Below are 26934 nucleotides of genomic sequence, written 5' to 3'. Positions count from 1 at the left end.
ACAAAACTATCGGCAAACCAAAACATCCATTACAAAAGATTAAATTTTTCTTCTTCTTTCGTATCGAATTGGCACTTTCAAACGATTATACATATATTTATAGTATCTTTAGAGTCAGCTAGAATCAGACAGAACTCGAAATTCGTCTCATCAATGTGTGGTTGAGTTAGTTGTATCTTTATTTTTTGGTTTGCCGATTGATAGTCATGTGGTTGTGTGTATGATAAAAGAGGATATAACTTATTATGTATGTAATTGTAACAAATTCGTCTTGTGCAATATTTTTCGTAACAACAACAAGAACACAAAAACAAAACAAAAAATCATTTAACTAGCGAAACGAAAAAACGAAAGAAAAAGCTTTTAGCAAATTAATAGTAATTAAAATTAATTAATGAAACAAAAACATCAACAACAAACAAAACAAAAACAAAAAGTGAATAAGAACAACAACAAATCGAACGTGAACGCTGAAATGTACTTATGATAAATGCTAGTAGAAAACAAAATTGAAAATAAGAACAAAAGAGGAGACGATGTTTAACGAGAGGAAGAATGAAGATAAGGGAGCAATGAAACAGAAGAGGTGGAATTAAAAAAATTGAGCAAGAGTTAAAAATAGAAGAGAAGAACAGAAGAAGAAGCAAAAACACCAAGAGAAATACAAGAAGTGCATGTTTTTTAATTTTTAGTCAATGTCTCCACATTCGTTGAATTAATTTATTAGCTATTATTATTTATATATACAAATATATATATATATATTTTTTTTTTTTTTTGTTTGTCTTACAACCAAAACTAGTCTCAAAACAAAACGAGAGAAGTAAACTAAAAACAAGAAAAAATAATTACTTAAAAGTATATATACATACAAATATATATATACACATATATATATTTTAACTTTTGTTGAATCTATGTCTCACCCGCCACACCCCCCGGCTTCACCACACGCCCTTTTTATATTGTTTTTGTGCAATTTTCAAGAAATTTTAACAATTTTTTTTTTTGTTGCGTATTATGAAAACATACATAAACACATATATATATATATTTATAACTTATATAATTTATTTATTTATTTGTATTTATGTAAATGACACCCACAAACACACACACACACACAGACCTAAAATGCGAAATGAAATGAACCTTATTTATTGTTCATTTTTTTATTTATTACATGAAAAAGAAAAAAGAAACCAACAACTATATATATATATATATATACAACAAACATCTATATATGATATTTTTTTCCTGGCTTAACTATTAGTTACAATTATAATTGTTGGATATTTTACTAACGTTACAACAAAACAAAAAACCACAACAACAACAACAACCAAAAAAGAACAAAAAAAAAAGATAAAAAGCAAACAAGAAACAAAAAAAAAGAATAAAAAAATATTTTTATTTATAATTGAGATGGCACGCGATCTGCTTGCATAGTTTAGTTGCCTGTTACTTCGCTTGTTTCCAAACTTCCTTCGCTTCTTGAATCAGCCTGCAAGGGATACATGATCTCTCTGGCCTTGGATCTTTCTGTCGTAAATTTGTTTATTTTAAACAATTTCACAAAGGGAAGCGCAAGTTCTAAACTTAAAACTTGGAGAGCGTGATAAAGCAAAACTTTTCATTACCGCATTAATTGGGTCTTAAGGATTCCTCAATATGTATAGATGTCTGCCTATATTGTGGAACGCGACGATCTGGAATGATAGTTGAATTTTTTTATTTCTATGGAAAAATATAGTTTTTTCATTTCATAAATTTGAATTTGCCAGTGCCGTCTCTAAATTACGTCATCGATAATATATCGATAAAATGAACTAAACGACAATCGACTTCAACGGTTATTTCTTAATTTTATTTTCTCATTTAATAAATGTTAAGTTTTACTCACACATTAGACAACATTGTCATTCTATATTTAATTTTACAAAATATATATAATATTGCATATATGTAACAATTACACTTTTCAGTATGAATATTATTTGTGTAGCCGCGGCCTTTGTGATTTCATAACTAAACAACAGGCAGGTAGAAGAGGGCGGGTCAAAAACTATGAAAATATTTTTTAGGTGTAAGTATATGTTAAAGTTGAAATTATGCAAATCTGCAGAGTCAGTCTTGGAACAATCGATCCAAAACCAAGAGACAAGGCCAACCATTTGCCCAGCTCCAGTTGAAAGCTTATACAGTTTAACTAATTAACAAAAGGCAACAACAAGTCGAACTGGTAATCTTAAAGCTGGAAAAAACACTATGATCGGCAGTAACAACTATCAATATCAGGATCCAGGATCGTCGGCATGCCGCCCATCTAAATGGCGACATCATTTGCGATTTTTCTCTTTTTCGGCCTTTTCTGCCTTATCCGCTTTGGCGCTAGCACGTGTGGCTTTCTTATCTTCATACATTTTGATCAATTCATTTCTGGTGGGTATCGGTTTGATGTAGCCTCGTTGAACTAGATACTTTATGGAAACAGTGGTGCAGCCTATACGGAGAATACAAAAATTATCTAAATATGATTGCAGAGGTGTAAATTGACAAACTTACCTAAAGTTAATGCATAACGCACAGGTGTCATCAATTTATAAAACAAATAGGCAAAAGCATAGTGGCCCATATCGGATCCCTGAATGCTTTCTAGGGCGCTCTCACTCAGGGGGATATATTGGAGCAATGCTGGAATATCTACACCACTGAAAATTGAAACAAATGATTATGTGTTAGATGATGAAATCGCACATTTTCCAATGATTATTTAGATGGAACCTTGGCTAAACTTGAGCCTTTTTTTTTGCAAAGATTAGTTGTTTCATTTAACCCATTATTTAATGTTTGAAACTTTCACCCCCTTCTAGATGAGTTCTTCACTAAGCCTAATACTAATAAACTTTCTCCTCGTGTGTACATATTTCATACCTTTTGGATAAATAGTAGAAGCCACCAAACCATCCAATAGACGTCACCACATGAACTGGTATCAAAACATACCAATATTGTTTATACATGTGCTTAAATTTGGCAAAGAGACCCATATTAGCCGCTTCACCAAAGAGATCATTTTCCGTGGTAGATGGGCTTGCCGGGGATGAATTCTTTGTCTCCGGTTTATGGCATTGCGTGCTTGATGATTTAGTACTAAATTTGCTGGAAACTAGGGGACTTAGTATATTTCTCCTGCTATTATTATGATCACCAGGACTGTTACAGGAGCTGCAACTGAAGTTGGACCTTAGACTTAGACTCAGACATCGTGCATGACTCTGGCTATGGCTGTGGCACAAAGAGAAGCTGGATTGCCTTTGTAACATCCGCAGACACACAAAATTCCGCTGTTTCAAGGGATTGTTTCCCAAAAACCGTGCTAGCAAGGCCACTGTTGCCATGGTTCGGCCTGTTGCTGCACAAGATCAGTTATGGTTATATGTATATGGTATTCCCGCAGTTTCTGCTATTAACCTCTTTGAAACTGAGCCGTTTTCTTCTTTTGGTGTTTGGATTATTAGAAATATATTGACTAGTACTACTTTCACTGTGAATTTTAATAATTTTTTGTATAAATATTTTATAAGGCCTTATAAAATACGAGACGACCGGCAACGGCAACAACAAGTATCTGCTGATTAGTGATAAACATTACGAATGACAATATCGATATCGCATGCTTTGGTATATAAACTGGTATTGATTTTATCGATATTCAAAATAAATATATATAAATACATATTACAGTTGCCTTTGCATTTTTAAAGCTAATCAAAGTATTTGTAAAATAAAATATTCGTGGAAGAGACATGTATCGTATATTTATTTGCTTTTATGTCACAAATATTGATTTAGATGTTGAATAATTTTAACACGTGTCCAATCGGAATGCTCATCGATGTTGCAAGTATCGATAAAATCTGTCGCGATTTATATTTAACAAATTTTGCATGGAAACGGATACCAAGTTGGAGCCAAGCGATGGGGCTTATCAAATATTTGCAAAATGTATATTTGTGGATATTCAAATATAATTGTTCTTGTTATTTTTTTCATTCTCCCTCAATAGATTTCAAAAGGAATCGCACCTCATATATCGATAGCTGTTGTTACTGAACATTGACGCCATCTTTACAAAAACGCCCATTATATGAAGTTAATCGATAGTCAGGGGAACCTGTAATAGAGAGGAAAGGAAGGAAAGGAATAGGAAAGGAATAGATTTTATAACAAAGTCAGGAGCAGCAATAACAACACCATCAACAACAACAACAACATTCCAGCTGCTGCAAAAAGGCGACAAACCAAATTATAATAATGAACTTCCTGGGCTTTGGCCAATCAGCCGAAATTGAGATAGTGTTCGATGGGGCCGAGAGCAGGAAGACCGCGGAGGTCAAGGGCGAAGATGGCAAAGTGGAGAAAATGCTTCTCTTTTACGATGGTGAAACAGTATCCGGCAAGGTAATTAGGATTCCATTCGCCTTAAAGTCCATTAACACAGAAAAAAAGAGGGCGGTGGGCCGTCCATCTCCGCCCTCAACTAACGTTTGTCCGTGTCTTTTCTGTCTTTTCTTTACTAGGTGAATGTCACGTTAAAAAAGCCGGGCAGCAAACTGGAACACCAGGGCATAAAGATCGAGTTTATTGGACAAATTGAATTATTCTACGATCGGGGTAATCATCATGAATTTAAGTGTCTGGCCAAGGCCTTGGCTCGGCCCGGTGATCTAATACAGAACAACAGCTATCCATTCGATTTTCCCAATGTGGAAAAGCAATTTGAAGTCTATGCCGGATCCAATGTAAGATTGCGTTACTTCCTAAGGGCCACAATTGTCCGTAGAATCAGTGACATTACACGCGAAGTGGATATAGCAGTTCACACGCTCTGCAGTTATCCCGAAATGAACAACCCCATCAAAATGGAGGTGGGCATCGAAGATTGCCTGCACATAGAGTTCGAGTACAATAAGAGTAAATACCACTTAAAGGATACAATAATTGGTAAAATCTATTTTCTACTGGTACGCATAAAAATCAAGCATATGGAAATTGCTATTATTAAACGGGAGTCGACAGGCACTGGACCGAACATTTTCAATGAAAACGAGACCATTGCGAAATATGAGATAATGGATGGTGCCCCCGTCAAAGGGGAGAGTATACCTATTAGGGTCTTCTTGGCTGGTTATAATCTAACTCCCACAATGCGGGACATTAATAAGAAATTCTCTGTGAAATATTTTCTCAACTTGGTCTTGATGGACACTGAAGATCGTCGATACTTCAAGCAGCAGGAGATAACGCTGTGGCGTAAAGCCGATATACCGCGCTATCAGGTGGCCTCGCAACAACAGCAACAACACCAATTGCAACAGCAGCATCAAAAACCGCATCATCATCATGTCCCCTTGCATGCCCCGCCACATTTGGTTAGTGGTCCTGCGGCACCTACTAGCCACAGCAGTGCTGGTGGCGGGGCGACAGCAGTAGCGGCTGCTGCTGCGGCGGCGGCGGCGACATCAGCGACAGCGTCATCCGAATCTAAAATGGGCCTCTTTACCCGGGAGAGCCCAAATCAGGAGTTCAGTCAGCAACAGCTTGACTCGCCTACTGACATCCCTGCCCCTGTTTCAGAGAGTGCACGTGGCATGGGTGATGGTGCAGCAGCGGCAACATCCAGTGCATCGCCAGTGGCCATGCTGTCCAGCTCTCCGCCTCCGCTGGAAACAACGGAACAAGCGCAGGATCAAGATCAATTACTCAACGAAGTGAATAATGACGATGATGATACTGAAGCAATTAATCCGCGCCTGGATAGAGAAGATACCAATAACGATCATGACGCCAGCAATAAGGATGATGCGAAAAAGGTCACGCCATTGACAGCCGATTGAAATTAGGTAAACAGGCAATGTGGCAAGCAGACGAAATGAAACAGTTAGACAGAGAAACAGTAGCATCAAGCAAACTATTAAAGTATATATATATATATATATATCAATAACAACCAATTATTGCAGACATATATATTTTTTTAAAAAATAATTTAAAACGAAAAAAAAACAGAATTGTTAAGAGAAATGTTTTATTGAGTAATGCGCATGAGGAACTTATTCAAAACTATACGAATATTGGACATGATAAAGTATTTCTATATATATAAATGTATATAGATCTGTATATATGCAGACAAATGTTTTCGATATTTGTTCTCAATTCTAATTCGTAACTGTGTAATATTTTTTGTCATTTTGCAAGTCTTGGCTAGCAAAAAATATTTGATTTATTATAATTTTTGTTGATCATCTTTAACGAAATAACAACAAATATGATATGCAAGATAGTTTGCATTATTATCCAACTAATTTTTCCTATCCTCAAAAACGAAAAAATTATTAAAATTGTTCCATTATTAGAATTCCATAAAGTTTCTCATCAATTTATATAAATACTTTTTTCTTTTGTTTTTGGAAAATGTAATTTTTCAGTATCGAAATGTTAAAAACTGCTTTTTAAAAGTATAATTAAGCATTATTATGAAGAACAATTAAAGGTTTTTAATGGAAAGCAGAGGAGAAGCGTCTCAGATAACAAAAACAAAATATGATGTTGCATGCCTTGCATATGTACATAACATAATTCATACATATATACATTATATACACTAAATATACACATACATACATAAATATACAAAACACATACATACATATATGGCAATTTATCGAATTAAATAAAACAAAGCAGAAAATCGGAAACAAAGCGAATAAATTCAGAAATTGAAGCCCGTTCTCTTAAAATAGAGCAAAGTCTCATGCTTTTGAATATAAAAAAAAAATGGGTCAGTGGTTCATCATTTTAATTGAAGTCACGTATTTTATGTCTAAAGAATCCATTGAAAATTTTAATGGTGGCAAATTATATCCTAGATGGTCTATATGGATATGGCTAGAGAAAGTAAGTCCAATTCTTACATAATTGATGCATTGAAACACTATTGATTTATCTAATTTAATGTTTGTATATTTAAACAAAAATAAAGTTAGAGCTAGAGTTGGGGTTTGGGACTTAATCCCAGGCTTCTTTGATTTTTAATTGATTTAGACGCTCCTCGATGGTCACATGTGGTTTCATTTTACGTATTGTCTGCTCATCCGTCCATTTGGCCACCAATTGCTCACGCTTTTGTAAGGCTTTGGCATGGCCAGAGGATTGCTCCTGCAGGATGTAAAAGAATGGTAAGAAAACATTTAGATGGATTCAATGGAAATTTCTGGGAGGGATTCGCTAATACACTTTCATACCAATGTCAAATAGGGATGTCTCAGCAGCAGCATAATTTTTTCCTGGCGTTCATATTCCCGAGTAAGCGTTTCCATGGCACGTTTGCTTACCGGCTTGACTAGGCGCCGCTTGCCACGGAAAATATGTCCGGGAACAGTTTTCTTAAAGAAATTGATTAATGTCAACTGCATTTTGTGTTTCTTCACGTTAATTTTTTGTTGCACAACAGCTGATTTTTGTTCAATCTTGTTATCGAAAATGACTATCGAACCTAACTGCTCCCAGGGGTGGGAATGTGAGTGCAAGCGAGAAGGTAATATAAAATCAAATCAAAAAGAACTTTGCCGGCTCATTATACCATATTATATATACATATGTTTATAATATATATCTTTATCTAAATCTGTACTTAAGCCAAATGTGGATCGAGTAAAGCCAATAGAACCAAGCTAAAAAATGAATTTCGCACGCCTTGGCCTGGAAGCGCCGTTCTTCTTCAGAAGTTTTCGCTCCCGTCTCCAAAGTCCCTTCCTAGCGAACAAAACGAGATGGTTATCCACTGCCAAGCCACCAATAGTCACTTCCTCTGCGACGGTATCATCGACACTCAAGAAGCTGCCCACCTCCATCGGGGGCGTCAGTAAAAAGTTGCCAATCATAGATGAACGAATGGAAAACCATCTATCCCCGACTCGGACGCGACTTCTACGCAAAAAGCGCTTGGCCATCGATGAACTCTCTGCTTTGGGATTTCTCAATACGCGCGGATATACAACTGCCGAGGAATACAATCTGGAGGAACTGCAGGCAGCCCTTAAAGACCAGAATCTTTACGAGACGAAACGTTTCTTTTCCACTGACAGCTTGGACGGCGAGCACAATGTTCTCTATGTGGCGGCCAAATATCAAACTGGTCAACATCCACGCGAAATATTCTTCTTTCGCGAGGGATCGGTGATCTTTTGGAATTGTACCGACATCGAGGCGAATAATGTCTTGAATTTCTTACGCTCCTTCGAGCGGGAATCCTATGTAAGTGCTCTGATACATGGTGAGAGCGAAATGATGCCCTACACATATATACCTGCTGCCCCCGTGGATGTTGAGGGTGATTTGGTGGCGGAGAGCAGTGATTACAATGCCAGCACTTCGCGAGCATTCTTTCAAAATGGGAAATTCTTTGTCACCGCCGATACCGATAATTTCCTCTATAAATATACATTCTCAAATGCCATGGCCCAGTCCATCAAGCTGGGCATATGGGAGGCCCAATTAGATCGTTACATTGACTCCATGGAGTATTTGACCGAGGATCTTAAGCGTGGTCGACGTCTACGCATCTCAAGGGCCGCAATGCTACGAAAAACTGGTGAACTTTTCGCCCTCCGCCATCAGATTAATCTCTCCTCCGATCTATTAGATGCCCCCGATTTCTATTGGGATCGCGAAGAGCTGGAAGGTATCTATTTGCAAGTATGCTCATATTTCAGCATTAGCCGCCGCACCAAGGTAATGAACGAGAAAATTAATCACTGTGTGGAGCTTGCAGAGCTGGTGTCTCACAATTTAAACGATGCCCATCACATACGCCTCGAATGGATGATCATCATTCTGATTATGGTTGAAGTCGGTTTTGAGATATTGCATTTTATTACACCTGAAAAGCATAGTCTTGAAGTGTTGCCCCTGTCTGACAGTAAACATTGATTGTTCCTACCTCCCCTCCCCTCCTGTATTTAGTAAATAAGTTCATTTTGTTGTATTATATTAAAGATTTATCAAAATTTTTATCCTAGTTAGTTCCAGCATCTATAATCTGACCATTTCTCGGGATTTATAGCTATACCAAATTTAATTCAAGTCTTTTAAATTGTGCAAAATTGTGAATTATCTTTATTATTATGTGAACGAAATTGAATGTTTAACAAAATGTTTTTGGTTTTCTTTTTTTTTCTTTAATATGGAGAGGGGCACTTGTTTAGCAAATATTTCCCCATTTTAGGTACACATTTTTTTCTGTTTTTTGTTGTAAAACTTTAACTATGTATGTATGCCGAAAACAAGCAGAGGAAATGATTAAGTAAAAATGTTTAACAAATTATCAGGCATCACAATAAGCAAAAAAAAACAAGAGATATATATATATATTTATATATATATATAACAGAAGGTGGGTGGTGGTGGTGAAAAGATTAATTTGGCTTTTGATGTGCAAGAATTTTACAAAAATTGTTTAACAAAACTCAAGGCACAGTAGACACACGCATACACACTCATTCGCACACACACACATACACAGAAACACCAAACAAACAAACACAAGAAAAAGAAAGTCAAAGAAAACTTTATGCTTAATCACTATAAAAGCTAATTTAATAAAAAGCCAGCAGGTTCAGGAGGAGACACACATCACTCAAAGACGAATACTTTTGCTAGCAGTAGCCTAGGAATACTGCGTATGCGGATTCACGTTGATCATTTCCATGTTGCTGCTGTTAAGTTGGAGACAACGGGAGAAACACAAGAAAGAGAAAAAGGAAATGTGATTAGATTGACTTTGAGATTAGCTTTTCTTATGGCGCTGATAAAAGGTTTTTTTCGGGCCAGGCCATAAACCACAATGAATTGAAATGCCATATCTTACAATTCAATACTTATCGCATACTTTTTGATTCAAATTTTTTCGTATGCATAATGTCTCTCATTTCATTTCAATGTGGGAGTTATGAAATCAGGAATCAAACTTACCTACGACTGCAACGCATATGAATGAAGAGCAGGGCCAGGCCCAAAGTAATACAAACGGCTCCAACAACAATGTAGGCAATACCTAGGAATGGATTTTTACCACCCAGAACCGAGGTGGTTGATAGTATCATACGTTTGGTGCCATCAAATGATATTACCGGGTATTCTAATTGAAAAAGATTGATAATTAGTTTTATTCCTTTTCATATGTATAAGTTACTTACTATATTTAATATGCAGGGTATAATTACCGGCCTTCAGGCCATTGGTATATTTATTGTTTGTCTGATTGAGACGACGATATAGCTTCCGGAAGCTGGGTAAAGCAGCTGTTCGCATCCAAACAATAAGATCCTCGTTTTGGAAACCATTGTTCTCAACATTAGCTGGATCCAACTCATTGAGACCAATGCTCCAGAATAGGGGTTTCGAGAAACCTATGAGGGATTCGGTTAAGTTGGCGGGATTACGGAATTTCACTCGTTTATCTGATGGCCAAGCAATGCCAGTATTCAATAACTCAATCTCATTATCGCCCTGGCTAAGGGTTAGAGTGTCTATGAAAGAAAGTAAAGAAGATACGATCAAGATCAAGTGGTCAGACATTAGATCAGGCATTAACTCTTACCATTGAACAACGAATTGGCAATGGCTCCACAGGGAGCTATGGGTTTCCCGGTTTCCGGGTTGTATGCAAATGGTGAACAGTCCGAACTGGGAGTTTTTGATAATTGACCCAATAGTTGTTCATCATCGCGGGATTTGACATAACGACGATGATTTTGGTAGTAATTGGTCAAGCCATAATACATATATACATCGCCCTGCAATGGAAGTAATTAAATATTCATTTTATTGGTTTTATCGCATCGCATAGATCGAGTCTTTAACTCACTTTAAAATCAGTTGTGAGTGTAAAATTGATTTTACAATCACACTGTCCACCTGTATTGTTTTGTATATAGCTGGCACAGGTCTGATCCGTTCCCACCTGCAGGCAACGAGTGTAATCAATGATTAACTCATTTGAGGTGTCGGAGAAATGAAGAAGAACCACGCCAATTGGCACAAACAGAACACCAATCACAAAGAAAGTGGGCAAAACAGTGCGGGCGGTGAGAACGGGCTGCCAGGCGGGCAATCGTTGTTGTTTAAACGCTGAATCTGCAAGGACACGACCAAAAAGGTAAACATAAGTAATGTGAAGTGACTCATTTAGAGGTGGAGAGAGAAGTTCAAAATCAATTTTAAGCCCACAAATGTCAAATCAATCGAGTATTAGTCACCCTTGACTTGGTGGGTGTCTGTGTCACAGGGACCCCTTATCACATACATATATGTACATATGTATGTGTATGTTACATACCTGTAATGTATGCGTATGTGCATGTCTCTGTGTGTGAGGGTTTATTTTCATTATTTACCTGAAGGTCGTTTAGATTTTGAGGCTGGATTTTCCTCATTCTCTGCATTCTGTGTGGACATTCCGTCTTCTCTTGGTTATCTCCTACAATTGCTTTCGCTATCAAAACCAAAAAAAAAAGCTTGTTTTTGGCGTAGACTCTGTCTTTTGTCACCTGGGACAACTCCAATGCGAATGCAAAGGTAAAACTAGAAATTTTGTTTCTTACTGAATGCGATAAGAATGCAACAATTTATCGATAAGGTGAATATTTACCATAACTACCGTACTTAGATATATCACGCATAAGCTTTATGATTCCAGAATTAAGCGAAATGAAAGAAGTTCGCGAGAATAATCTCGTTCCGTACCTAGAATTTAGCAATTAATTAAAATTAATTTAAAAATAAAAACATTTTGTTGTTAATTTAAAAGGTATCGATAACAGCAGAGAAGCATATTTAAAGTGTTCTTGTAAGTGCTGAGATGCAAAATTTCTGATTTACATATATCTGAATGTATATTGTACAGTTTATAAATGTTTTACAACAATCAATTTGATAATTTGAATTAAATTTGAAGTGATTTTAGATAAAAGATTTGTTAGCACTTACGGGAATATCCCAATTATAAATGCACTGAACTATCGATTTAACTATCGACTGCTAGCATCGCTAATCGTGCATTGGTCACCCTAAAATAGTTTTGACGCCATTTTCTATTTGTGACGCAAAGCAAAAGAAAAATAAAGGCAAAGAAGCGGCAATATATATGTTAAAAACCAACGATTGTTATTCATAAAAACGGAAAAGGCATACTTTAACGAACTATTAAAGATGTCACAACGATTTGCGCCTGGCCAGGCGCCGGTGCAATCGCGCTACCAGCCACCACAGCCTGCGCCCGGCATGCGTTCGTATCCGCCGCCAGGCGGCACATTTGCGGTAAGAAAAAATACACTCCCAAACAAAATAGAAGGCAAATCTACATATTGCTTTATATTCCGTTTATGTATTTTAGCCCCGTGGCTTTCCATTGCATCCGAACACAACGCAGCCCGTGCCTGGAACAGCAGGAGCCGGGACCCCTGTTGGCGTTCCAGTGGGACCTGGTGGTCCAGGTGTCCCGGGACCCTCGCTTTTGCAACGTGCTTCACAGCAGCCAACTTTCGCCAGCGGATTGCGTGGTAATGCGGGCGGTGGCGGCGGCAGTGGATCTGGAGGAGGCGGCGGTGGCGGATCTGGCGGGGGTAGCAAACGTTCGGCTGAATCGCGAAATCTTAATAGTGGACCTGGTGGCAAAGGTGGAGAATTTGTATCGGCGGCTAAGAAGAAAAAGAAACTGGCCGACAAAATATTGCCACAGAAGGTGAGGGATTTAGTGCCTGAATCACAAGCCTATATGGATCTGCTAACGTTCGAGAGGAAGCTAGATGCCACCATTATGCGCAAACGATTGGACATTCAAGAGGCACTCAAACGACCCATGAAGCAGAAGCGTAAGCTGCGCATTTTTATCTCGAATACATTCTATCCCAGTAAGGAACCGACTAATGACGGTGATGAGGGGGCTGTAGCATCCTGGGAGCTGCGCGTTGAGGGTCGCCTCCTGGAGGACGGTAAAGGTGATCCCAATACGAAGATTAAACGCAAATTCTCGTCGTTTTTCAAATCGTTGGTCATCGAGCTGGATAAGGAACTCTATGGGCCGGACAATCATCTTGTAGAGTGGCATCGCACACACACCACTCAGGAAACAGATGGATTTCAGGTGAAGCGGCCGGGCGATAGGAATGTCCGTTGCACCATTCTTCTTCTTCTGGACTATCAGCCCTTGCAGTTTAAGCTTGATCCACGACTGGCCCGTCTTCTCGGCGTTCACACTCAGACCAGGCCCGTGATTATCTCCGCTTTGTGGCAGTACATCAAGACCCATAAGCTGCAGGACGCCCACGAGCGGGAGTACATTAACTGTGACAAGTATCTAGAGCAAATATTTAGCTGCCAGCGTATGAAATTTGCCGAAATTCCCCAACGCTTGAATCCCCTGCTCCATCCCCCAGATCCGATTGTCATCAATCATTTCATCGAGAGCGGTGCGGAGAATAAGCAAACTGCCTGCTATGACATCGATGTCGAGGTGGACGACACGCTCAAGAATCAAATGAACAATTTCCTCATGAGCACGGCCAGTCAACAGGAGATCCAGGGACTAGACACCAAAATCCATGAGACAGTCGATACTATTAATCAGATGAAAACCAATCGTGAATTCTTTCTCAGTTTTGCTAAAGATCCGCAAATGTTTATCCATCGCTGGATCATAAGTCAGACAAGGGACTTAAAGGTAAGTTTAAGACAAGTCAAAGCATCAATATCCATTTTAATTTCTATAAATTTCTATTTAGCTCATGACCGATGTTGTTGGTAATCCGGAGGAGGAGCGTCGTGCTGAATTCTATTATCAACCCTGGACGCATGAAGCTGTCTCCCGCTATTTCTTCACCAAGGTCAATCAAAAGCGTGCCGAGCTGGAGCAGGCTCTGGGCATACGCAATGGTTAATGAGAGAAGAAAGAAAGGGAGGAAAATTCATGCGTCAACAACCGTAGAGTATACGGCACGGCAACTCACGTTTTTCCTTTTTCTTTTTTTTTTGTCAGTTTAGGTTTAAGCTTAAATCTTATGTATACTTAATTTCTACTCGCTACAAAAATCCAGAACAGAAACCACGTACATTTTATACAACAAAATAATTGGACAAATTGCAAACCCCTTTTCTCCCATACAACAAAATCACATACACACACACACACACGCATATATACATACAGTCCGTACAATAACAAAAACATAAATATATGTATTAAAACCATATAAAAACATATTTAACCTTTTAATTCTGTTATCGAATCTGAATCGGGGAACAAGTTTTCTTCTATCCTTTATTCTTTTTCGAAATCGGTATAGTTTTGAATCTAAACCAACAGAGATCTATCTAATTCGTGGTTTTTAGTTTAATAATAGAACGAAATCTTTTTAAAATCAATCATCGCTCATTTAGGTCCTCGTTTTATTGCATTTACTAGTTGTTGTTTTTTGTTCACATTCATTCTTTCATTACATTAGATTTTCAAAACAAAAGACGGGGTTTTTTTTTTTTATTTTGGACCTTAAAATTGACTATAATCTATATCATATATAGACGGAATGTTGTTAAAAAAAAAACTGGATGGATAAAAAATAATTCTAGTTTCGTTTCTTGCTTCGATTGGCGGCGGATTTGTCTTGAGTCTCTTGTTTAGTCTCCTCAATGGCTAGGCCAGTATCTAGACGGTTTTTGTCGACGGGATATAGCCAGCGTTGATATAAGTAAATGAGAAAGACAATGTCATCTCGCAGGCAGGCAACACGATGGGCCGTTGGCATTGTAATGATAAAGGCAAAGAAGTCATCGATAAATGTATTAAACGCCTTGTACATGAAGGCACGCCATGGCAAGGCAGCAACCGATTTGAGTTTGTAGTTGACAAACAATTGCGGCAACATGAAGAGAAAACCGAACGCATAGACACCATTCACCAGGGAGTTGAGGGTCCAGGAATACCAAGAGCGATGCGGTTGATAGATCAGCGAGTAGACTGCTCCACACAGACACAGGGGATACAGTAGATAGCTTAAGTAGCGCATGCCCTGTCGATCGAATTGATCGGTTTGCACTTCGGCCAAATGTCCAGTTGACTCTAGTTTACGGCCAATGAAACTGCTAAAGCTCAGATGCAAACGCAGAATCTTTTTGCACTTCCAAAATTCAATGAGAGTGCCCAGGCCCACGGGAACAAGAACCAAATATGAGGTATTCTCATCCAGTAAATAGAGAAAGATGACAAACTGACTGAAGGCTCGCCACATTGTGGTGCGAGTGGACAGACCCTCATAGGATTGCTTCTTGCGCCAAAAGGCCACATCATTCTTGAAACTGAGAAAATCGAAAAGCATCTATAAACAAAAAAAACAGATGGATATAGTAGTTATTTACTGAATGTTTTTGCAACTCACATGAATACTGGAAACGAAAATGGTGCCGCACAGTAGATAGACATTCGTATCCGAGAAAATGCCTTTAACTTCGTCAATATCCTTGGTGGCGAAGCCAATGGTAAGTAGCGCCTGCGTGGCATGTTCCATGAGAAGCATGAGACGCAATTTACCCACACCCACGGGCTTGTAATGGAAGCTAAATGTAAATTCGGTTGTATTTCTAGAGATGGCCACCAGATCCTTGAGCCGTGTATTAAATGTGTCCGTCTGTACAATGGGCAGAATCTGTTGCATTCGATTCACTCGTATCAGTGGAGCCAATTCAGGCGGCACATCCGCTTGTGACACAGAGAACAGATCGGTCAGCAGGCTAACGTAGATATTGGAACGTAAGTGTGTGGTGGCCTTGGACGAACTGGTACTGCCGGTGGAATCGCTGCCTTTATCTGTGCCTTTTGGTTTCTTAGTCTTCGACTTCTCTGCCTCGCCCAGCAGCTGAAATGCCTCTGCCCGCGGAACCATATAGTCTGTCAAACTAAGTGTATGAATCACGGTGGGTCCATCCCGTCGCAATGTTCGCCATTCGAGAGGTTCCCCCTCGAGAGCTAGGACAACATGCATATACATTGTGCCATTGCGACGCGTCTTGAGCGGCACATCCACTTCAAAGTCATGCTCGAAGGGATGTGTATAATCGAAACGCTTTGTTTTGTACAGATCCTTAACCTCGCTGGCCAGGGGTGAGCGGGTTTGCGAGCTGAATAAAGCCAATTGCAAGCGTGGCCGGTCCGCCAGAAATGAGGTGTAACATGGCGTACTGCTGCATTGGAGCGTAGTAAATAGCTGCGACATCTGATAGATGGAATGCGATATATAGGCGAGAAATGCCACGCCCAACAGCGTTGAGATCGACGGCAGGGCCATGACACCTATGATGACGGGTGGATGTGGAAGATGCTGTGATGTGGTGGGATGTGTAAGCGATGCTATGACGTGCCTCTTAATTGGCTAAAAGTCCATTTCTATGAGCAAGCCGGTCCAAGCCACCAACGTTCCGTTCTGCACAGACAATTTGTTACACCCAGAAAACATTTCAAGCTCACATTGGATGAAAGTATACCCAACAAGCATTTGCTTATAGCAACCGGTTACATATACAGTGACTCAAAATGCTATTGGAGGTTAGAGCTGGAAAGTAAAATGTTTTTTTTTTTTTCAGCCTTCTATGTTTAAGATATCGTATTTTGAACAGTTTTAAATACTTAAAAATAACTTCTGCTTACATTTGACAGAATTTTCTTTATCGAATCTATAATTCTGTCAATTCTGCCTTTATAGAATCAATAATTCTGTTTCTCATTCTCATTTTAACAATTCTCAAAATTCATTACTTTTAATTTTCTCAAATAAAATCCTAGATATGTATATAAGCTAACATATTCCCACTTAAATATATCAGAATATGAATTTTTAGTTTGATTCAACGGTTTTTTGCTGTATCTTAGCCATCAATTACGTATACGCAGTGTATCATTAGCACTAATCGGGAAAATAACGTATACGCAGGGTGTGAATAATAGCATTCGGGAAATTAGTCGAACAAAAATTGAAATTAGACGAAAAATTTTAAGCCATTTCATTTCTTAATAACGCCAGAAAATTCGTGGTCTTATTTTTCTTTGGCCCAACTAAATACGGCAGCTGCCTGGATTGATAGAGGATACTTACTGCTTACCTACCAATTTATATATGTATATGTATGTATAAGATAATTTCAATTATTATAACTTCCTTTTAAAAAAAAAGTTTCGGAAGTATTTGCGACGTTTTAGACCATTTATTGTAATGTTTGTTTTTTGATTTGTTTTTGTCAAATTCCCCGAACCTCCCCCAATTTGTTATTATTCTTTTTTCTTTCTATGTATATAAGTAAAAATGTGAATACGTGGTAAATGTGAAATTCGCCAAGTCCTCTTCATTAAAAGCTAGATGAATTTAAATAGATTTAATTTAAGCTAAAAATATACTCCACAGAGACGAGTTGAGAATCGCTTGGCTTGGTTTCCCTACAACCATGGGATCTTGCTTTATGTTAGCGATAATATCTGAAAGTAAAATAAAATACTTGATTAGCATATAATTTGAAATATTGTTTGCCGCTTTATAACGCCAATTTATTTATTGCCTGATAAATAGCCACTGTGTCTGAGGTGTGGTAGAAGAATTGAATTGAATTGAATTGAATTGACTCTCCCCACTTCTGGACATTCCAACAAAAGCCACAATGGAATGCTCTATTTAGTATATATCGTATATATATATCGTATATATATATATATCTCTAGTATATATATCGTATATGTGTCTGTATAGTTAGGTTACTTATCTGATTTTTACCATCTTTCTAGCTAGTTCTTGTGCTATGTGAAAGAGAAACTGTGTCATTGTGGGTGATTGCTTTCCATGCAGAGAGACAGAGAGAAAAGAAGGGCGAAAGAGATGGATAGATAGAGAAAGAGAGAGACAGAGCATGGTTTCTACTTGATTCGATGAGTTTGGATGCTTTCAGTTAAATTTTTTGTGTGTATGTTCATTATTTGATTTCTTTTTTTTTTTTGTTTTTTATTTCAAATTTGGGTTTGTTTTTTTTTTGGTTTTTTTTTTGCGTGCCAGTGCGTATGTACATATGTATATACATATATGTATCTTTTTACATTGTACATACATACATATACATATAAAAATGTTGCTTTTTCTTTTTTTGGTATTTTTCATATTTTATTTTGAAATGATTTTATTTGGATTCTTCTCGTTTTCTTCTTAGCATTTTGTCGGGTTTTTATTCTTGCTGTTGTTATTTATTTCATCTTCATCTTAATTTCATCTTCATTATGTATCTCTCATTTCATTACCATTTTCTTTTTCTTTCAATATTGTTACTAAAATTACTTTAGATCATATTATTGATTTTATTTTGTTTTTGTTTTTTGTTTTAATATCCAATTGGCGTCTTATAAACTAAATGAAATTGTCCTTTTACCTCGGCCTACACATACATACATACATATATGTATATATACATATATATATATATATATATATATATATATATATATATATCTGTCAATGTGCTTCGGCAATTTCATTATTCATCATTCTGTTTCATCATTTTAATCAATTATCATTTAAATACTCAAGTCACAACAGTTAACAGTTCTTTAGAAATTGTTTCAAAAATGTTTTTAGTTCATTTTATTAAATACGATCATGTATTTTTTGTTTTTGTTTTGGTTTTTTTCTTTTTTTTGCTTTTCATTTTGTCTTTGCTGATTTGTTGATTGATGCTTTTGCTTAATTAACCACACGAATGCGATTGATGTAAAGGTCTAAATTCTGCATATATACATACATACATGCATACATACATCATAAAATGCATTCATCTATGCACAAATGAGTTCTTTAGTCTACAACCTCAATATATTTAGCAAATTTTTGTCAGGTGTCTGTGCTAAGGCAATGGATTGGTTTCTAAAAGAAAAAAAAGGTTTATTTCCCTTAAATCTAAAACTTGGAAAACGTGGGCATGTATTAGGTTTAAATATCACATGTAATTCCGTATTGAATCAAATTAAAATCAAAATCAAAAATATAATATTACTAACAATCTAAACTGATTTCAAAGGGTAAACACATAAAATTCGTTAGAAATTGATTTCAAATGTTTTCTTCTGCTCTTTGAATATTGAATTTAAAGCTTATTGGCAATTTTCTCTAACATTTAGCTGTGTCTCACTTTCTAAATTTACATTTATTTGCGATTCAATTTACTATATTTTTTAGTTGGCCACAAAATTGAACGTCAATGAATTAATATTTTCATTCAATTTTGAGCGTTTCTATTTGAGTGGGAAACTTGTTAGACCTCTAAGATCAATTGTTAATGTCAGATCAGAAATTATTATAGAGAATCTCTTTCGATTAACCTGACTTTCTAGCCTGGGAACCAAAAATCAAAATCCAATAATCAAAAATCTCTCGAAATGTGACATTTAATGATTGATATTATATCAAAAACCATTTGAGGACTAAGTTTTGAAATTATTTTTGCAACAACTACAGAAAAAACAAGGAAATTATATATTTCTTATGCACAATAAATTGAAACACAAATCCTTATGATCCTGATCATAATATATATATAAATTAATCTGTTTTTTTTTCGAATTTAATGAGGTTTTATGCCTTTATTGAGTGTTTCAATGAAATGTATACTTACATAATTTCATGCATATATTGATGTATGTATGTATGTATTTTTTTGTATCAGTGTTTGGCTTGGCATGTACATATGTTTGTATATATGTATGTATATATGCAAATATATATATATATATATATATATATATATATATATATATATATATTTATTAATGCGAATTTACGATTTCTTTTCTTTTTTTTGCTCAGCTGACTGTTTCAATGATTTTGTTAGGCTAACAAAGTTTTTTTCTGATGATTTTTCTTATGATTTTTTGGGGGATTGTTTGTTATTTGTTTTTGTTGTTGCTGTTGTTGTCATTATTTGTTTTTATTATTAATATTTTTTGTTTTTTTTTTGTGGTTTGTTTCTTTTAATCCATTTAAATAATTAGCCTAATTTCTTATTTGTTTTGCGAGTCATAGGTCTAACATTTTCTTATATTATATATGTATATATGTATATGTGTGTATAAATAACGATTCCTCTCCACTTCAGGGCAATATCAATAATTATCATTATTAATCATCATCATTATCATAATTTTCTTAATCATCATCATCATTGTCTATAATCGATCAGATCAGTGGGGCCTGCTGCATCTATTGCTGCGGCCGCTGTCACAGTAAAAGTCAATCAATATCATTTATGTATATATAATGTACTTAAATTGAACCAATTTGATTCACAGTGTTATCATGCTTATCATTAAAAAATGTTTTTTATTTTGCTCTTTTATTTTGTTTGTTCACTGTTTGCCATCTGTTCTTCTTTCACTTGCTTTACTTTCTTTTGTTTTCGACATGAATTTCTCATTTCTATTCTACCATCAACCAACTGGTTCATTTAACTTGGCTTTGGAAGATTCATTTTGGGCCAAAAAGAAAGAGGAAAAGGAAACGTTTGCTTAAACATTAAACATTAACTTGGACAACAAATTCTAAACAAATGCTTAAATATGTTTTTGAAAGAGCTCAAAAAGTGTGTGTGTGTGTGTGTGTGTGTATGTTGTTTGATGACAGATTTTTGAGCGATTGGCGAGATCAACAAATTGTAATGAAATTAGTTGGTCCAAATGCAATGCCAATGCATTGGCTCGCATCAAAATTTCAAAGCCAAATTGAATCTTCGTTAGCTAAACCAGTTTAACGGACAAGCATATGTATGTATGTATGTACAATATGTATGCATGTATGTATGTATTTATGTATGTACGTACATTTAGTATAACATTCTGTTTCATTATCCATTGAACATCAAAATTTCACTTGAACATTTATTGTGTATGTGTGTGTGTATATAATGGCATTTGGTATGTGATGTAATTGTGATGTAACTGGGTGTGCATGTGTGCTAATACCATATAGTTTTTATTATTATTTAGTTCATCTATATAGATATATGTGCCAATCCAAAAACCAATACAATAGATTGATATATTGTATTGCCTTTATCAGAGATTTACGCATGGTATGTAATTTTTTTTCATCTCATCTTCTCCCACCCAATACACACACACACACACGCACACACACACACACACACACACACACACACACACACACACACCCTCATTGCCAATATAAACATTAATTCCTCTAGATGTGGGATGAAAAAGGATCGACAAGGACAATTATCGACTGAGAGGAAACATGTACGTATAACGTTTAGAATTTCATTCAGCTTATGAACCCTTGGCCCATATCTACTAACCATTTTCCATTGAGAAGTTGTATAAATGGCAAAAAAAAAATATATATATATATATGGTTTGCATAGAATGAATCTATTTGGATGAATCTAGTCAATATCAGCCATGCATCGAATTTTTATTTATTTCTTTTTTCTTTTTTTTTTTTGGTTTTTTGGGAACGGTTGTGAAGTATCAAAGCTGGCGCCCATCTTCATGCCGCGTGCCGCATGCCGCATGCCCCATGCATACAAATACAAATTTTCTTAGTTTAGCCTAAATTATTACACATTTACTGCCTTATTGTAGCTGTTAAATCTAAGTTTACTCTCAATTTCAATTTCACAAATAAAGTCTCAAAAAAATGTATTGTTTTTTTTTGTTTGTTTGTTTGTTTTTCCTCTTCTTCTTATTCTTCTTGTCTCCTAATATGTCTTCTAAATTGGTTTAATTTTTTATTTTCTTCTTTAAAATTGACATTTTAATCATTAGCATTTATTCATTAAGTGTTTCGTTTGCCTTACATGGATGTATGTATGTATGTATGTATGTACATCATACGTACATTAATAGCAGTGCTTTTTGTTTGATTCTTGGCATGTTCATTTACATACATACATATGTATATGTCTATTTATATATATGTGTATGTTTGCATGTGTATGCGTGCTGTTATCCATGTAATTATGAGTGCATGTAATAGAATTTTAAATGTGTTTCTATAGGTAAGTTTGAATGTCCAAAATCGTTTCCCAAACAGTTTACCGAGTTCATTTTAGATCGAATTTTCTTTTAAGCGAGAATTGTTAGTATTGGAAATCTTCTACCTTTCGATAAATTTGAGAATTAGGTTCATCAGTGAGCCATCGATTGAGATTTTTTTCAATAAATTCTGTAATAATCTCTCTATATTCTCTTTACTTCTAATCAAAATCTGCTGATACTTTTATATATACACACGTATGTACCTACAACAATGGCGGATCTACATACATATACATATGTAGATTTTGAATTGTTAAATCTTTAATTTTCGGAAAAGAAATCAATTTTGGATATCGAAATTTCGGTCCAGGGGGTGAAGACAAGGTCAAGAGTCGGTATCGAAATCGTTCTATTGGACCCCCTCCGAAATTTTGTTCTAGATCCGTCCGTGTTATGAATTACCCCACCCACAGTTATTCGAAATGATCGCTTTTTAAATGAAATGAATTAAATGTTATATATCGAAATATATGTTGAAATCTTGTATATATATACATAATTATGAAACGTTACATTTTGAATGATGCAAGTATTTACATGTATGTATGTATATGTACCTATATATAACATACCCCATGACAGCATAAGAGTACATATGAGTGTGTGGAGGGACACAGACTTTATCTAATAAATGAATGAATGTGTTTTTTTTTTAGTGTTTTTTGGTTTCTTTTGCACACATACACACACACACTAGGCATGAGCATGAGTCAAGTAATTCTGATTCTCTGTGATTTGTGAGTGTAAAGCAAATTAGTTGAACGGAAAACAAGGATAAATATTCGAGTAATTCATATTGTAACGTATCGTAATATTTATGTAGGAGTTAATTTGATTATTCAAGTACTCAAAAGTTAAATTGACTCATGCTCAGCTTCAACATACACACACACACACACACACACACACACATACACATACACATACACATACACATATATATACAAAATATGAATACAATGAATACAAACATTTCCATATGCTTTTTACACATACATTTTCTTATTTATTCTATCAATTACATTTAAACTATTACTGTTACTTCGTCTTCGTTTTTTTTCTCTTCATGTTATGTTGCGGCTGCCATTTTTACTTTCTCTCTTTTTTTGTATTTTTTTTTTTGCATTTTGTTCTTTTAGTTTGTATTACAATTACCGTTACCAATTAAAATACTATACTATATAACTGCATTTTGCTTCTGCTGCTTCTTCTTTTGCTGCTGCTGCTTCTTATCGATATATGCTTAATATTCAACTGTTTTAACTGTTATCGTTTTTTTTTTGTTTGTTATTTGTTTTGCTTTGTTTTGTTTTGCATCTTTCATCATTAATCGGTAATCGTTATCCTTATTATCATCATACACATACATACGCTTAGCATATACAATACATACATACATAATAATTAGTACATACATATATAATCTAATTAGAATTATGTTGTTGTTTGTTTGTTTGTTTTATTTTATTTTCATGTTGGTTTATGCATTTATTTTATTTTATTTTATTATTTCTGGATTATTAAACGAGAACTGGCGGCGCTAGCCCAAAATTTGTCTATCAGTCGGTGTAAAAATGCTCCAATAAGGGAGCATTTTGAAGGCCGGGCTGGGCCCGGTGCACGAGTGCAATTTTTTTTTGTTTTTTCATTGTTTTTTTTTTTGGAATTACTTGCCGCCAAGTGATCGTGATCGTGATCGTGATCGTGACCGTGATCAGCAACAAGTTCAAGTGTTTCACGCGTCTCGCAGAGAGTCGTATAATTAACTAACTAATATCAATAATTGTTTATAATTATGTATAATGTATAATGTGGGAGGGGGGTTCTTTTTTTATTTTTTTCGGTTTTTTTCTTTTTAATTTTCTTCTATTTACAAGTTTTGTTTGCTCTCCCGTGTTTCCAGTTCGGCTGCTCGGGCGTTGGGCATTATTGGCTCACTCGCCCGATATACATATAAAAAAATGCCTTATCCCTATATATATTTCTTTTTTTTCTTAAATTTTTCCCTTTTTTCTTGCATTTGAGGGGGGGGGGGGGGGGGGGGGGGGGGTAAATATTAATAATACATATAGTACGAGTATTTTTCCGTGTACTTATGGTAGTGTACGTTTTATGAACTGTTTTTGTGAATCTATCACTTATGTATATATGTATAATTACTTAATAATCTTTTGTTTGTTTGTTTTTTTTCTTCTTTTGCTTTGCTTTGCTCTCGTTAACGTTAACTTTTCTTTTCAATTACATTAAATTTAAATGTAAGTATGTATGTATGTATGTATGTAATTATGTTATGCATGCATATGTGTGTCTTTGTAGTGTGTGTGTGGTGTGTCTGTGTGTGTATGGGTATGATTATGTACTTGAGTATTCCAAGCGAAGCATATGCAAAAAGTATTCTCCCCCATTCTTCTATACTATCCTAGGCCCCTTCTCTTGCATTTGTGTCTCGCAATTATTCGCCATTCGCTTTCACTGTACTTAATATAGATTTGAGTGCGGGTGCAAATGCGATTTCGATATCGATTTCGAGTGCTGGTGCAGTTGCATATTATGCAGCATGTTGCACTATCAATGCTTATATTCCGGGTAACAGCCATTCTCGATGATTTGTCCGGATTGACTGTTGTTGCTGCTGCTGGTATCGCCGGATTGCTGCTGCAGCTGCTGCTGCTGATGATGGTGCTGGTGGAGCTGTAGCTGATGGAGCTGCAATTGCTGTTGGCTTATGGCCGCTCCCGTATCGGCTGACTGTAATGTGCGACGTGTAGGCGGCTGGATAACACTTCCACTGCTTTCCGTCTCCGTTGAGGGTGGCGAGGGGTAAAAGTCCCTCTGACTTACATTTATACCATTTGGGACGACTGCCAAACCCATTATAGAGTTGTTGTTGGCTGCCGCCGCCGCCGCCGCCGCTGCTGCCGCTGCGGAGGATTGATGATCGCCGTGGTGCTGGTGCGGATGCTGGTGGTGGATAACGTTGCTCGTTGTAGCTCCCGACATGGGTCCGACGCCGCTGGATGGTTGGGAATCCGACATTGTGCCGGATTGCGGCTGATCCAATACCACGACGGATACCACATCCTCACTCGCCCACCGGGCTAACTGTTGTTGAGCTTGAATAAAGTCATCACTAGAAAATAATAATCGTAATAGGAACAACGATACATGGTAAGAACACAAGGGGGCCATCAGGACATCGGAAAATCATTGGGACAATTGGGCTGGACTGGACTGGACTGGGCTAGGTTCATATTAGGGTCAAATGGTATAGTCCACTATTCTGTATAAAATTCAAATAGTTACAGAATCCTAATCAAATTAGCCCTGGTTTATCTGCAATGACAATATATTTGTTTTCATTTCCCCATTTCTGGATAAATTTAAAACATTTTCAACACTTTTAACCCATTCTGATCAAAGCTTCAAGTTGAAAATTCAATTTATAATCTGCTTTTATTTATCATTCTGTTTACCCTCATTTAGCTATCACTGAATTATATTTTAAAATTCCTATACACCTGATGAAAACTTGCATATCCGATAAACAGAAGATAGCTTTATATTTTAGCTATTTTTTTAGGCGTGAAAATAGGCGGGAAAAGCTTTTTTATATCTATGAAATAATCGATTATCTCTATGTCTGTCTATCGAATGTCCCACATTCACTTAAAATAATGATATTTAATTATCTTATAGGATCGAAACGAATTTCTATATTTTGTAATAAAATTTGATCTTAATGTCTCCTTTAGTCTTAAATAGTCCTAAGATAATATTTATTTATGAAAATTGCCTAGGCACAAATATTTAAGGAAAAAAGAAATGCTCTTGAAAATAATCAAAATTTGCAGTTGTTAGTGCCAAAGGGAATTTAAATAGTACCTAAAGGACATTACCAATTGGGGGGAAAAAGGATATTGGAATTGTGGATGGAAGTCATCGATGTGCGGATGGCTTATTTGTGAACTAAAAGGAAACTTAAGAGTAAATCATAAGGTTAAGTACAAACAGATTGTTCTACTCTATGGGAAACCAAGAACAAGGGTTTGGCGGACAAGCGGGGGAGGGGCGAGCCATGAGAAATGAAAAGATGTGCCAAACGAAATATATGTTCATAATCCTACGATGTGGGGGAGGCGGGGGGTAACAATGATGATAACTACATACATACATACATACTTAGGTTTTTGTTTCTTGGATTGGGAATGGGGATGGGGTAATTTTACACAAAAACAAATTCATAAAAAATGGGGGTGGGGGGGGGGGGGTGAGTTTGTCTGTGTGTGTGTGTGTGAGAGAGTATTTTTGTTGTTGTTGTTGTTGTTGTTATATAGAGGAGGCTTACCTCTCGCTATCAGGTGTCTCTTGCGGATCAAGCCGGACATCAACTACGTTGCGGTCATGATGATCGGCACTCTCGTAGATACCCTCGTCATCCTGATGCAAATGGGTGTGCGACGAGTGGTGCGATGAATGGGGGCCATGCGTGGCGTGTCCATGGGCATGTGAATGGTGCGTGTGGTGTCCAAATGCATGCGGTGAGTGGGACTGATGCGTGTTGTGACGGCCAGCGGTGGCCGGCTGGCGGTATCGACCGCCGCCATAGGCAAAGCGCGACTCCTCATCAGAGCGGGGACGACAGCGGCTGCTGTAAGACGGATGAATTGTAGCTGTTTTCTGAGATTGTGCTAATTGCTGATTGGAGCTGGAGCGGGCGATAAGTTTAAGCATATAGG

At 36.5% G+C, this 26934-nt stretch overlaps 8 protein-coding genes across 12 annotated transcripts in view; 3 read left to right on the top strand and 5 right to left on the bottom strand.

Moving 5' to 3' along the window:
• Positions 1-1848: 1848 nt before the first annotated feature.
• Positions 1849-3656, bottom strand: LOC6644574 (uncharacterized protein C18orf19 homolog A). Its single transcript, XM_002067402.4, has 3 exons — positions 2938-3656; positions 2569-2714; positions 1849-2506 (listed from the first exon to the last, which is right to left on the bottom strand). The coding sequence occupies exons 1-3, from the start codon at positions 3402-3404 to the stop codon at positions 2343-2345; spliced, it is 777 nt and encodes a 258-aa protein (XP_002067438.1). The 5' UTR covers positions 3405-3656; the 3' UTR covers positions 1849-2342.
• Positions 3657-3894: 238 nt separating this feature from the next.
• LOC6644846 (vacuolar protein sorting-associated protein 26) lies at positions 3895-6016 on the top strand. The gene is made up of 3 exons (XM_002067403.4): positions 3895-4011; positions 4073-4467; positions 4587-6016. Exons 2-3 carry the CDS (start codon positions 4321-4323, stop codon positions 5901-5903), a joined length of 1464 nt encoding a protein of 487 aa, XP_002067439.1. The 5' UTR covers positions 3895-4011; positions 4073-4320; the 3' UTR covers positions 5904-6016.
• Positions 6017-7010: 994 nt separating this feature from the next.
• Positions 7011-7548, bottom strand: LOC6644847 (ribosomal protein 63, mitochondrial). The gene is made up of 2 exons (XM_002067404.4): positions 7314-7548; positions 7011-7227 (listed from the first exon to the last, which is right to left on the bottom strand). The coding sequence occupies exons 1-2, from the start codon at positions 7482-7484 to the stop codon at positions 7078-7080; spliced, it is 321 nt and encodes a 106-aa protein (XP_002067440.1). The 5' UTR covers positions 7485-7548; the 3' UTR covers positions 7011-7077.
• Positions 7549-7551: 3 nt separating this feature from the next.
• Positions 7552-9225, top strand: LOC6644848 (required for meiotic nuclear division protein 1 homolog). The gene is made up of 2 exons (XM_002067405.4): positions 7552-7606; positions 7708-9225. The coding sequence occupies exon 2, from the start codon at positions 7750-7752 to the stop codon at positions 8998-9000; it is 1251 nt and encodes a 416-aa protein (XP_002067441.3). The 5' UTR covers positions 7552-7606; positions 7708-7749; the 3' UTR covers positions 9001-9225.
• On the bottom strand, positions 9157-11672 carry LOC6644849 (cell cycle control protein 50A). Its single transcript, XM_002067406.4, has 6 exons — positions 11466-11672; positions 10937-11205; positions 10670-10865; positions 10266-10598; positions 10042-10207; positions 9157-9785 (listed from the first exon to the last, which is right to left on the bottom strand). The coding sequence occupies exons 1-6, from the start codon at positions 11524-11526 to the stop codon at positions 9737-9739; spliced, it is 1074 nt and encodes a 357-aa protein (XP_002067442.2). The 5' UTR covers positions 11527-11672; the 3' UTR covers positions 9157-9736.
• A 478-nt stretch (positions 11673-12150) lies between these two features.
• LOC6644850 (brahma-associated protein of 60 kDa) lies at positions 12151-14283 on the top strand. Its single transcript, XM_002067407.4, has 3 exons — positions 12151-12387; positions 12464-13789; positions 13851-14283. The coding sequence occupies exons 1-3, from the start codon at positions 12280-12282 to the stop codon at positions 14004-14006; spliced, it is 1590 nt and encodes a 529-aa protein (XP_002067443.1). The 5' UTR covers positions 12151-12279; the 3' UTR covers positions 14007-14283.
• A 194-nt stretch (positions 14284-14477) lies between these two features.
• LOC6644851 (cleft lip and palate transmembrane protein 1-like protein) lies at positions 14478-16569 on the bottom strand. The gene is made up of 2 exons (XM_002067408.4): positions 15501-16569; positions 14478-15440 (listed from the first exon to the last, which is right to left on the bottom strand). The coding sequence occupies exons 1-2, from the start codon at positions 16404-16406 to the stop codon at positions 14691-14693; spliced, it is 1656 nt and encodes a 551-aa protein (XP_002067444.1). The 5' UTR covers positions 16407-16569; the 3' UTR covers positions 14478-14690.
• Positions 16570-17315: 746 nt separating this feature from the next.
• Positions 17316-26934, bottom strand: part of LOC6644876 (disintegrin and metalloproteinase domain-containing protein 12) — a 34949-nt gene continuing 25330 nt past the window's right edge. For 2 of the 5 annotated variants that reach the window (XM_047011514.1, XM_047011513.1), the window contains exons 22-23: positions 26544-26903; positions 24495-25328 (exon numbers count right to left, since the gene is read on the bottom strand). In XM_047011514.1, the coding sequence (XP_046867470.1) occupies positions 24767-25328; positions 26544-26903 (922 nt within the window). In that variant the 3' untranslated portion in view covers positions 24495-24766. Of the gene's footprint in view, positions 17588-24494; positions 25329-26543; positions 26904-26934 lie in introns of those variants that run through there. The other 3 variants (XM_023176923.2, XM_023176925.2, XM_047011515.1) reach the window with 3 other exon arrangements.

Source organism: Drosophila willistoni, assembly GCF_018902025.1.
Source record: "Drosophila willistoni isolate 14030-0811.24 chromosome XL unlocalized genomic scaffold, UCI_dwil_1.1 Seg142, whole genome shotgun sequence".
In the NCBI taxonomy this organism is placed as follows: Eukaryota; Metazoa; Arthropoda; class Insecta; order Diptera; family Drosophilidae; genus Drosophila; species Drosophila willistoni.
The sequence above is the reverse complement of the archived record's forward strand: the minus strand, read 5'-3'. Positions and strand labels throughout refer to the sequence as shown.